This window comes from Coturnix japonica, chromosome 2, assembly GCF_001577835.2.
Source record: "Coturnix japonica isolate 7356 chromosome 2, Coturnix japonica 2.1, whole genome shotgun sequence".
In the NCBI taxonomy this organism is placed as follows: domain Eukaryota; kingdom Metazoa; phylum Chordata; class Aves; order Galliformes; family Phasianidae; genus Coturnix; species Coturnix japonica.
The window spans coordinates 105,931,550-105,944,885 of NC_029517.1; the positions used below are offsets into that span (position 1 = coordinate 105,931,550).

General features: G+C 38.7%; 1 protein-coding gene across 11 annotated transcripts in view; it reads right to left on the bottom strand.

Annotated features, from left to right (window-relative positions):
* Positions 1-436: 436 nt before the first annotated feature.
* Positions 437-13,336, bottom strand: part of EYA1 (EYA transcriptional coactivator and phosphatase 1) — an 85,244-nt gene continuing 72,344 nt past the window's right edge. For all 11 annotated transcript variants that reach the window (XM_015855765.2, XM_032442755.1, XM_032442754.1 and 8 more), the window contains 5 exons: positions 13,175-13,335; positions 12,886-13,000; positions 12,468-12,589; positions 10,487-10,587; positions 437-2,413 (listed from right to left, as the gene is read on the bottom strand). In XM_015855765.2, coding sequence (XP_015711251.1) covers positions 2,333-2,413; positions 10,487-10,587; positions 12,468-12,589; positions 12,886-13,000; positions 13,175-13,335 — 580 coding nt within the window. In that variant the 3' untranslated portion in view covers positions 437-2,332. The remainder of the gene's footprint in view (positions 2,414-10,486; positions 10,588-12,467; positions 12,590-12,885; positions 13,001-13,174; position 13,336) is intronic.

The following is a 13,336-nucleotide window of genomic DNA, read 5'->3' on the forward strand; positions in this document are numbered from 1 at the left end:
AGTCCTACTACATGTTTCTGACCTCCTTTAGCTCCTCCTCCTGCTGCCCATCAAAATTAGCCTTTTGTAAACTAGAAGTAAATATTTTTTACCCTATTTAACATCTCAGGTGGGCATAAAGAGGCGAACAACTTGTGTCTTAGGACAGTGAAAAGATGAGAGCTATCTCCTCATTCCAGACCTAGAGAGGAGAAATGTCACAGACTTGCATACAAGAGAGTTGTTTAATATGTTCACAAATCAATTTTATTAATTTAAAACAAAATTAATGAAGAAAAATTCTGTACACAACTGTGGACACAACACACTTTTTGTACAATAAGGCCCAGATAAGCTGTTTTTTTTGTTTTTTCAGTCTGCAAGTGACTAAAGATAGAAAAGAGACCAAAAAAAAAAAAAAAAAAAAAGAAAGAAGGAAGGGAGAAGAAAGAAAGATTAACCAACCTTCCATTTTTGTCTACTTCATTTGAAGAAATATAAAGGGCTAATATATTTTTAGAAGCTATCCACAATGTGCTTCATGTATGTTTGTGAGTACTCTGTGAATTCCAGTTACTCATAAACTGGGTAAAGTAAAGCACATGGTAGGATAAAAACCTCTTTGTTGATAATAAAGCAATCCACAAACATTTAATTCTAGCAGCAACGTGATTCTCCAATAAAGAACAGCATTGCTTTGCAGCTACATTGGTGCTTCATAGCTTTGCAGGTAGTTGTTTCAAGGCTGGTGTTTTTACAAAAAAAAAAAAAAAAAGAAAAGAAAAGCTGGAGAATGAAACAACAAATCCAATCCAACGCTTCTTTTTAATGAAGAGATTTGAGACAAGCAATGGGAATTGGTACAATTCACGTCAAATAGTAAGACTAACAGTTTATCTGATCAAGTAGCTCATGGCCTTCAAGATTAGAAAAGTCACAAGTCACAGACAGACACGGTCTAGGTTTGTCCTGTAAATGGATATAGACAAAAGCACATTTAAACTCCTTGGCGATAAGTATTTCTGTATTTCCATTGCCGGCAATGGATGTTATATCTTAGGAAAATCTGACTCCTGGTGGAAGAGGATTAAAAAACTTAAATGTATATGAGTATCTCACTCAACTTCTCCAAAATATTACCATTTCTAATTTCTAAAAATAACAATCGCAATAATTTCCTTTATTTTTGGATGAGTCGGTACCTAGATTCCAGTTTATGTCATGTCTTAAAATATATCTGCGCTCTCTATTTCTTTATGGAATCTGCTAATTCATTTGTCAATACTCTAAAAAAAGAGTTAAGAGCGAACAGAAGACAGCAAAGTACTCCTCTTCAGTTGTGTTTTATCTATATTTCCTTAATAGGGGAAAGAAAACCTTTTCATAATCAGAATAGATGAGAGAAAAAAGGTAGAGAAATAGCTGAAAAGAACAAAACCCAATTCATATTGACACTTGACATCCATGCTTTTGGTCTTGACAAATTTATCTAAAAAAATCCATTATCTACATATTTATATCCAACGTGTTGACAAGGCACTGCACAACATTTTGTGCACACGTAGCCTCATTCTTCACCAACAAGGCATTACTATCTTTCAATAGCATTTACCTTAACGATATGTAAAAGAATCATTCATTATTACAAATTTACACAAAAATTCTTCCTGTACATGATTGTCTCAGTGATGTACCTATTAGTTTAAATTAGACATATTTTAAACTACTCTGTAATGTGCTAAAATCAAAAGTAGTTGCTGTATCGTAAGGCCAAGGCTTATAATAGCCTTTATTCCTATTACACATATCCTCAGTTATATGATGTTAAAACACAGTCTGTTCATAAATAAGTAAAGATGTACAGAGTACCCTGGGTATGAGAAACCAAAAAGTAAACCTTCTTTAGAAGAAAATTACTCCACTGGTATTTTGAAAAATTTCAGTCTTCATTGTGCAATCAAGTTTGCTGTGTTGAAGAAACGGCGTGTGTCACATTGAAGAGTTTAAAAACTACAAAGCACTTGCAGGTCCTTTTTATTTTCACAGGTATGAACCTTTGTTTCCTTTTTCTTCCTTCTCCATTTCTTTTTTTGGTAGCAAATATAGTAAAGATGATCTGTTAAAACATTTGCATGGCTTATTTTTGTTGGACTCGCAGTACCAGAGTCAACAGCTGTTCTGAAGAAAAAGACATGCTCCTCCGTTTACTGAAAGGGCAAGGGTTAAGACCAATTGCAGCTGTACGTCAACATGTTGAAATCACAAAGTTCTGTAGTCCAATGCTGACACAAGACACAGGCATACCGTCCATGGGCAGAAGGAGGCTCTGGGGTTTCAAAGTGCTGCTGAGCTGCTACAAGTACTCCAGTTCCAAGGCATGGTGAAGGGCCATAAGGTCAGAGTGGCTTGAGATCCTCCAAAATGGCATAGCATGCTGTGAACAGCACAGACAACATGTAAAAATAACCCCAAGCATTTTGGTATTTAGACCCACCCATTGTCATTTGCAAGAAGGTAACAGTGTGAGCAGGGAGCAATTCAGAGCTCTTAAAACCTCAATCCCTTCACATTTATTTCTGATTTCTCTGATGCTTGAGCACAAATTATCGATAATATCACCAACAGCAAACCCACCCACCAACAGGAAAGACAGCGGATCTTAAGGATCTTAAGAAAAACAATGCAACTGTTTGAGGAAGAAACTGCTTTTTTTCCTAGGAAAAGAAGAATTAAGAAAACTGTTCCATACATGAAGTAGGTGGGTAGTTTGAGGAAGAGAACTTACTTAAAAATATATTAAAAAAGACAAAATGGAGGTGATAGTAATATTTACCATCAAAACGTATTTATTATCTGGAAAACTTTCCCTGGCAGGTGAGTTACAAACACAGGAAAGACAATTCAGAATAGCTCATGTGTTGCTCACATCACTCTGAAAGGAATTTTATCCTGGTGGTTTGCGTAACATCGCTCATTGTTAGCACTGATCTTAAAACATATTTTCCATATGGGACAATTTTAAAATAAATACGTATTTTTTTCCTATTAACTGTAATAAGATCTCAGTCTGCAGCACAACTATGCATGCAAAAAACTTGAAGGAACCAAAACCACAAGTACCAGGAAAAAGTACTCATTAACCTCATCCATGAAGGGTAAAAATCTGATTAAGAATACTTGCTAGCTTTATACTGTAAAACAGGGATTATACTGTCAACAAGACCTTTCACATAAATACAAATAGATAACCATCAGCTTTCTTCAGGAAGATTTCTGTTAATTCCATGGGAAAATAGTTTCAATGCAACAATATTTTGAAGGCTAAACATGACCTTGTTCACCATCTCATAGGGCCAGCTTGTGTTTGACATCTTTAGGAGGCAAACCGCAAACTATTTACTATCGCCATAGCTTCTGGGGTCCCAAAGAATTTTATTAGCAGCTTCTCAGGAACTGTTTTATTAATTGTACCTCAGCATTTCCTGCACAAATTCCTAATTCTATTTAAATCAGCAGCAAAACTACATCTCTTCTGATAATCGTTGCTATGCTGAACTCCCTTTTTCATTCTCAAGGAATTAGAGAGCAATTCTGAAAGAAATGCAAAAGCACAATGAGAAACCCTCTGTTTCCAGGTACACATTTACTGTAAACTCTGCACAGCTGCTCTATACCTATTCCATCCACCCAACACCTTAGCACAAAGCTTGCAATAAATTCAGCAGAGATGAGGCTGGAATGGTATTAATCAGCTAGATTTTGCTAATAAGTGGTGCAGGACATGCAAAGTAGCACAGCCGGGAATCTGGAAAATGCACACCAAATAAAGGACAGGTGTTAGCAAGAAGAGCTGCACAGTAAGAGCGACTACAGAGCGATGGAGGTGTCTGTATTTCAGGGTTTTCATTTCAGAACAACTCTAGTCCACTGCTATGGAAAATACGCCTACTAGCAGTTGGAGAGCATTTGGTAAGCACTTCTGGTTTAGTTCTGTCCAAAAGAAATCAGTTTTTTGCCCTAAAACAAATGTTAGCCAAAGCAGAGTAAGGGAGACAGTCTCCTTCCGTATGACACTCCTGATCTGGATTAAAATGTAATATAGATGTGTCAACAGCTGCCCCCATGCTTTTAGAACCATGGAATTATTCAGGAAGCAAATAAAATGATTCACAAGGAAGCACCACTGGATTAGTTTTTGCTTTGCTTTGTTTTACTCTAGATTGTCACAAAGACTTCAGATACAGCTGACTAAGATAAGGTAAATAAGTGAGCCACGTCACTGCTGGGGAAAATATAATAATTCAGAGACAAGTGAAACATAGCTGGAATAAATGCTTATAGTATTTACAAATACATGCTTTACACAGTACTCCTCTCCTTAAGAAGGAAACATTAAACATGACTTCTACTATTTATACATATTCAGTACTGACTTCCGTGCCGCAGTAGCAGCAGAAACTAGATGCAATCAGCTCACTGAGCTTCTGCTCCATGTCCCAGCTCCTCCCGTTACACTATACAGACTGCCCTCTCTGCTCCATCAGGTCGTTTATTACTACCTTCCAGCTCAAACCTTTCCTAAAAAATTAATTTCTTGCATCACATTCAGTATGAACAATACCAAATAGAAATAAAATTTCCTAATCACGCTGTTTTCTGGGCTCTCCTATAGCTTCTGTGTTCCTGTCTCTTCTTTAGGCTGCGAGATCAGAACTTAACATCTGACAGGGATCTTACATCAAGGACAAACAGGCATGCTTTTCTGCTTGTAGCCAGTCCAATCTGTGCTTGCCAACTGAGTGTACAAAGTGGTGCTGTCTCCATTTTTGCAAGGCTGCAGCTTCCCACTCCTTGCCCAGTTGCAAGGCAGCACCTATCTGCTCTCTCTGTCAGTTTGGAATCAGCTCTGCCTGAACCACTAGCTCAGAGAGGTATAAATAACATACCTAAGTGTAGTGCAGGGTGTGGTGGACACCTGCCCTTGAGTAGTGTCCCTGCAGAAGCCAAGAGTCAATGACATGGAAGCCCTCCAAGGACATACAGCAAACTAATGAATAGGGAGAACTGTAGTAATAAATTCTTGGCTTCCAGCTCCCACCTCATGCAGCTCCAGCATTATACTGCTTCCCTAGTAACAACCTCAGCACTACAGAGTGTACACACACCAGGCGTCGGGGGTAGTTAAAGACCCTGATTGTTTTAACAGAAGGTTGAGCTTCTGCTAAATCAAATCACAGTGATTCTTGCTATGATGCCCATATGCAATATCAAGTTTTGGATTACTCTCAGCTGTTTATGGTCAGAGTTTAAAACCAAAACTTTAAGTGATCATTGTTTTGGCTGTATATTTGTGAATCTGAAATTCACATAAGTGTCCTCTGCTTTATTTATATCTGTTAAAGGAATATGCCTCCATTTACTCTATTCACTTATAGCAGCGAGACATGGAATGAGAGCCTGGAGAGTCCTGTGAAAACAAAGAGGTTGTGTAAATCTCAGGATTGTAATTATTTTAAGTTCTCGTGCGTATAGGTCAAAGGACCAGCCGTACACTCCCCAGAAATGAAACACGCCAGGAACGTAGTGGCTGCATGGTCACTGGAATCTGCATGGGCACTCTGTGCATGGGGCCCATGTGGCTGATTCCGATCTCTATCAGTCTGACCCTACGGCACAGACTTCATAGCTAAGAGGAGGGGAAACGAACCTGATACAGATCTATATATAGCTACATGCATGCATCTGTGTGTGTATATGCAGCCTCACACACATATGTGCCCATATATACTCATGTGTGTTTACTGGGCATATACAATAATTTTTACCTTATCTAATCTACTAAATGACTGTACAAAATGATCAAGTAAAACCTTATACATTATTTCTGTGTTAGCACACCCTGCTCATCCACAAGAACTGCCAACAGTGAGATGGAGGCTCATTTCTTCTTACAATATGATCAGACATACTTGTGTGGATATGTATTTACCAAAAATTACCTTTAGAAAGCTCTCATTGCTAACACTTATCACACACATCGTGCCTAATGTATTCAATTCTGAGCACACAAAAAAATGCTAATATATATGCCACATATACTGAAGCTCAAGAATGGGTGATCAACATGAACCACTAACGAACAGCAGCCTAGCTGGATGCATTATGAACTGAAGAAACTGTGAGAAAGCTTTTCTTATTGCTTTTAGGGGGGGACAAATGGCTAGGCTGGTAGTAAAGGAAGGGTTTTGTGCACTATTTCACTATCTTCCAGGTGAATATGAAACTTCTGTCTATTAAGAAGCATGAATCGTGTTGCAAATGTTTAATAATGTGACACTTGACAATAAGTAAAGCTGTGAACATTTCAGTTCTATTCTTAAATGAAATATGGTGGCACCAGGTTCACTTTGTGCTTGTTTGGCTTAAGTAAGAAAAGTTAAATTATTAATTTAGTAAAGCTAGCAATTATAAAATTATTCCATAACCTAAAATATTAAGGTATCTAAATTTTGAACTAGAGGCAGTATTATTTTCAGTGTGTATTCACTAAAAGAACAAAGCTCCAAGTATTCACCAAAATAAACAAAAGCACTTCAATATATGCACAAAACAAAAGCGTTTTCTGACTGAGTAACACTGGAAACTGCAGGCTATCCTTCTTCCCTTAAATGAATTCATATTTCTACAGAAATCTCACTCCTGAGATTTGTGACACATCTGAATTGAAAACTCATAAGTTTCTGTCATCTTTCACTGTATTTTTGTTGTGTTTCTGCCAGATTTCACTAAGTGGTCGCCTTTACTTCCTACCCAAACCTAAGGAGCACAGTGTGACTGCAAGCTTTAAAGCAGCTGCAGACTGGATAGCCTTTTATATTCTATTTATTGCTCTGTGAAGATTTATGATTTTTCCTCACAATTTTCCTCCAAAGCCAAGCGACCATTTTGAAGACAAAAGGAGAAACTGATTTGCCCAGGCTCTCCTGAATCACCTGATTTAAAATCCAGCTCTTCCATGAAGAGATGCTCCTCCTGTTGTCTCATCTTGCAAATCAGAAATGCTTTGCAAGATTCTCCCGAGTAGGAAACCTCAGGGTTTTATCTTTTTTTTTTTCTTTTTCTGCCTTATGAATATTTCCCAACGACAACAACAACAACAAAAAAAAACAACCTCAAGACAATGGAGTTTCTGGCAGAGCAACCCAGGAACTGATTCTGTGTATGTCACCGCAGTGGCATGCAGACACACAGGGAAGGAGGCAGCCCCATGCCTGGGCATGCTACAGGCACGTGCCCCCACAGCAGCCCTGAGCGCTCCTCACCTCTCCCCGCTTTTCTCTCTCCCCTCCTCTTTTCCAAAGGTAGCAACCTCCCCGTGAACCCTGCTGCTGCGGCTGCCCTACCTCCTGAACCCATCCAGAAGGGTACGATTTCTCCTCAGCCTGTAACGTGAACGGCCTAAGGATTTTAATTGTCTTATATTCTGCAGGAAGTGACAGCTAAGGCAAGGTGTTGATACCACGGCTTCTCCTGTGTGACACCAAACGTAAGAGTATGCCGTTTCCTCAGTGCGTTGTATTTATTTTCATCGATCAGGAGAGGCATTTCACAAAATACCAATCTCTCCTGAACACATTTCTGTAAAGAGCAATGACCTTTTAACCTCTACAGAAAAAAATGCATAATTGAATTTTTACTATAAAGGTTTTAAATGCATCTTTTTTCTTCTGTTGTATCGACTCAGGCTTTTCAAAAGATTAAGGACAACTGTGAAAAACCTTGTCTCATGATGAAGCAACTGGCTAAATTAATAGTAAGTTATTTTAATAACAAAACTTAACATTATGAACTCCTAGGCTTGGAGTTCAGCTCTTTTCACTGAGGGACTGGAAAAAAAATGAAATAGATTTGAATTTATGTGCTCATTTAAATATGCCTGTTACAAACTACACGTAAGCAGTGAAGAGCTATTTAAATTTTAAAGAAGGGTATACTGTCCATGCTCTAAGTAAAAAAAAATAAGGTACATAAGCTAAAGGCTTCTCCACAGGTCAACCTCCTTCAGCAAAGTGCAGTACAAAGGAATGACATAAACACTGTCCATGCTATGAGAATATCACAAAAATCAATATCAGAGCCACAGAAGTTGGAAAGATCACTAAGATAACCTAATCCAACTGTTAGGCTGTTACCACCATGCCAGTAAACCATGCCCCTCAGTGCCACATCTACACATTTCCTGAACACCTTCAGAGATGATGACTCCACCGCCACCCTAGCAGCCTGTTCCAATGCCTCACCACTCTTTCTGAGAAAAAAAATTTGCTAATATCCAACCTGAACCTCCCCTGGTGCAACCTGAGGTCATTACCTCTTGTCCTGTCACCAGTTACCTGGAAGGAGAGTTTGACCCTGACTGCATTTCAGCCTTCTTTCAGGCAGCTGTAGAGAGTGATAAGGTGTCCCTGAGCCTCTTCTTCTCCACACCTTAGCCACTGCCCTTAAGACCTGAATTGCAGACCCTTCACCAACTTTGTTGCCCTTCCTTGGGCACACTCCAGGGTCTCAATATCTTTCCTGTCGTGAGGGGCCCAAAACTGAATATGCTGATAGGAAGGAAGCTGGAATGTGAGAGGATAAGCAAGGTCAGTTTTGGCTGACGGGCTTCACATTTTCTGTGGGAGTAGTCCCAGTTTTGCTTGCAGACGCTCTACAGAAGGTACATTCTAATACAGCAGTACTAATCCTTCATTAAACAGGGCGTATGTCTTTGAACTGAAGCACAGCATACTCTATGGCACAATCCTGTGCCTACTCCTTCTTTTAACACTAAAAAATAACCTGAGGAGCAGTCAAAAAACAAGGCACCATCTGAGATGAGATTAGCTCCGAGTACTCTGTGATTCTTGCTCTGGCACTTTGGCAAGGGCCAAAATCAAGGATCAACTCCTGCTTTCACAACTTGCAACGGGGAGTTCATTTTAGGAGGAGCAAGAAACAGGACAAGAATCACAGAAACATTTCCTTTAATCAAATTAATAGTTTCTGCAGAAAGGCGAGGTTGCTGATGTACTTAACTGACTTGTCTGGCATTGTTTTAAAACATAATTTAATCCAGAACCTAATCTAACATGCTTTAAATCTACATTTCTTCAAATAAGGAAGAATATACAGAACCAATGGCACAAAGAAACTTTCTGTGCTGCTACACCTCTTAGTAACTGGAAGGGTTTTCTCCTATGCTTCTCTGAATTGTGTTTCCTGTTGAAAAAATGAAGTGAATTAGATAATATTACCAAAAGGACTACTCCTTCCATTATCATATATAGCACTATTTCACCAAGCAACAGAAAAGGAACAAAGAAGATTTTTTTGTTTCCCTCCCCCCGATCTTAAATGCGGCTTTTAAAACGTAATCATTTACAGCGGGAAAACATTTCTCTGCAAAGATGAAAGGCATTTCTGAAGGAAAAAGAAGCAAACTGTTCCCGTCCGCCCGCCAAAGGGATATATGAAACTGATGCTCTGCAAAGTGCTGGGACGAGCCGGGAACCTGCCTGAAGTGCTCCAGGGGCACAAACCCCTGATTTCAGAAGCAAAACCAGTCAGCAGTGCATCTGGTAAAATGTCATCTGAACTAATTAGTTTTACTCTGCCAATCTAGCAACAGTGGAAACAGATACAGAAGTACCACAGAGATATTTCTGTGCTAAAAGAGAACTTGTGTCAAAGCAATTTATCCTTAAAGGGAAGAAGTAAGTGAAATGCTCATTTTCCTTCTCTTATTGCTCAAATAGCCAAAACTGTGCCTTTTTCTTTAAAGTAAGGACTCCATATCTGCCTCTCTTTTGGTAGATGAGGAAGGCAATTATTTATCAGAGGGAAGTTTTGCTTTCTATGGAGCTTACTCCACACTGGGAAAAAAAATGTAATTTTCCCCCTCTCTCCCAGAGGAAGGGAAAAAAATAATAAATAGACATGCAAATTGCATCCTCGGCTCAATTTACTGAGGTTATGAATGCAGGACAAGACATGAGTATTTACCTGAATACAGAATCCAAATTATGGTCCCACAAGAAAACTATTAAACTACTCCAGACCTACATGCATATTCAAGGTGTGACATATATGTATTTCATCCGGTCAAATTTCACACTGCCTTTGATCAGTAAGAATCACCATTTTTTGCTTATATTCATAACATCCGATGTGGTATTTTGGGATGCCAATGAAAACAGAACTATTAGTTCTTGGCACAAAAACCAGGACCCATTTTCTGGCTCCTTTCTGAAATAAGCCAAATATACATAGCTAGCATAATGTGCCTTTTGGAGAACAGCGGGGCACATCATTATCTAGTTTTATGGAGCTTTCTACCAGATACGATCAAAACATTATAATTCATAAAGCAAAGATACTAAAATCAAATGCCAGTACATGCTGTTGCATACGATAGAAAGGACGATTTTGCTTTCAGAGTCCTGAAATCCTGAAAAAGGGCCATTACCTTTTTAGCGCCTTGTTCTTCTTCGACACCATCTCCTATAACCACATACACTACTTTTCTTCCAAATCTTTGAATTATTCGCTCAAAACAGCTTTCCTTTCCTGAAAGAAAATAAATAAATATAAATGTATATAAAACTACTATGGGTAAGTGGTAAGGAGATATCACCAAATATCTTGTTTTTATATTAGTCTGTAACACTTTAATACATAATTATTGCTAGATAACAGAGAAGAGCCTCTCGTGCAGGACGGTGTACCCAGGCTTATTGCAGCTTTGTTCCTGCCAGAACAGCTGACAGGCAACCTTCAAGTCTGCTCTGAAAGGTCATTTAATGCACACGACATGGTAGATGTAGCGTACCACAGGTCTGCAGTATCACTTTTCTCGTTTTGGAGGGGATTCCCCCACCAGGAGAACTCTGAGTAGAAATTCTAGCTTTTTCTCTGCAACCTGTGACAAGATTAATCACAGCTCCTGAAACAGTAGTATCCTGACTTAGGAGGTCACAAAAAAGATTTAGGTTTAAATGCCTGTAATCCAATACATGGTCAAGGTCCTTGATCCTGCACTGGGATCCATTAACTTAGCTCATTACTTCAGTGCACAGACCTAGGGAAATGATCCCAGTTCTGTACAGTGTTTCAGGTACTGATACTGGGAAGACAGAATGTAAGTAAATGCCTACAGTCAGGTCTTCTTCAATGCTGTCAATCTGAACGATCACACCAGCCTGGCCAAAATGCACGCTTACCTGTGTATCTGCTGCATGGCTAGACCACAAAATAGCAAAATTTGTGTTTTTCAAAATAATTATTTCAGCTACAGGACAATACCAACAAATAGACTGGAAATACAAAAAAGGTTTCTTGTCAGCAGAGAAACTACACTACTCAATGACACCCTTTAACATTAGCACCAGGCATAAGGATTCTGCAATACCAAGTAGGTTAAAACCATGCTGGAAAATCATGAATTGTGCCATATTACAAAAATCTCCAGATTTCCTGTGACAGTCAGTGACTGAAGACAGTACTCCACAAGTACTCTTTGCTCTGTGCACTTTAAGTCATCAGTGAATATTTATTACAGTGCTTCAATTAAAATTTATATTTGAAGTAGTAGAACCGAAAGCTCTAACTCACAAAGCTTCTGCAGTCAGGTAGAGTGACATTTCCACCCAGGAAATGGCTCTAAATCTTTTACAGTAATGCTTTCAAATTTCTATATAAAATGCTCAACTGAGGTATTTATTTAAAAACAAAACAAAACCAAACAAAAATGACCCACCGTTTTTTCTTGGCCATTTGAGCGTCCTATATTATAGACACTTAAGAACACATGAAAAATGTTTTCATGTTGCCAACATTTTTGAGGGAATCTGAGACAGAACAGATACGTCATAATCACATTAAAAATTACGAGCACCACTGCCATCTGGTACGATGTATTTTCTACATACTCAGAATAACATCTTTTATATTGAAACAGAAAACAGAAATAAACATTTGCCAGGCTGTAGCTTATTACAGTCAGTATGAATAAGCTTAACTAACTACATTCTGAAGCAAAACATTCTTGCTTCTGGTAAGCTGTTTACCACGATTTTCTCCAGAACACATGAAAGTGATTGCAGCCAGGGTCTACCTTTTACAGAATTGCCTGTGCTAACTTGAGGTAACTGCAAGGGTCTCTACTGACAGCCTACCACAAAACCACCTGCACTGCCAGATACCCTCATAGTTTTAAGAAAAATTATTATATTTCCTCCTAACAGAGGCTGCATCTGTGTTTACTGAGCTATATGAAGTTCTTTGTAAAACACTTTTAGGATGCCTTAGCATGAAATGTCTTTTCTGAGATACAACAATAATCTGCATGCTTCTAAATATATAGTAAAGAATATGAACTACAACTGCTTTTTATTTAGAATTACTTTTATTGTTTCAGATATAGCACAACATTATAAAAAATAGCTCACCTATTTTAGTTGCACTGTAAATATTCTCTATGGGGAATACAACCCCTAATCCATACAACAAGACTTTAGCCAGAGCCGGAATTAGTTGAGTAGTTGTTACAAGGATGTTCACACAATTTGTCCTGTGGAACAGCAAACACAAATATCCTTTTAACAAAGCAATGTAAAACAAAGCAAAGCAAAGCAAAGTAAAACAAAACAAGGAAAATCTTACCCTCCCATCAGAACCCTTCACTATTATTACTGACACTTATCAAAGTTACATTCTCTCTCTGCATTATAGGAGATCAAGGTCAGACCAGAACAGGGAATGAAAAGAAGGTCCTTCACTGCAGCATTATGTCCATGAGACCAGGCAGCCTCTTCTAAATCAATGGCAGACCTCTTAACATTTTGTAACTACCCCATCCATACTCACCTTGAATGAATAAGGGTGAGTGCTTTCAGTGCAAGTGTTAACCAAGAATCCGTCAAAGCTTCAATTTCTGCTCTTAGTTGTAGCCAAGCCTCTCTTTTTGCTGGACCAAGAAGACCTGCAGAGTAGATAAGGACATGTGTGCACTGAAATGATGTGATACTCTGTCATTTTCCTTTGCTTTCATTAGTTCACATACAACTTTCCATACAGTGCAGAAAACAACAACATAAAACCCCTTCCTTTTTCCTGCTTCTCATTTATATATGTTATATGCTTCATAGTCACTTGCCTCCAACATTGTTTTTGTAGGTATTGTATATTTCTTTTACTCGTCTGTAGCGGAATGCCAATTTTCTCATCCAATCCACTCCTCCACGCACCCCTGTCGCGAGGCACAAATTAGCGCTGGTGGCAGCTGCAGGAAAGCCATCCGTTCCAAAGTTATAGGTGC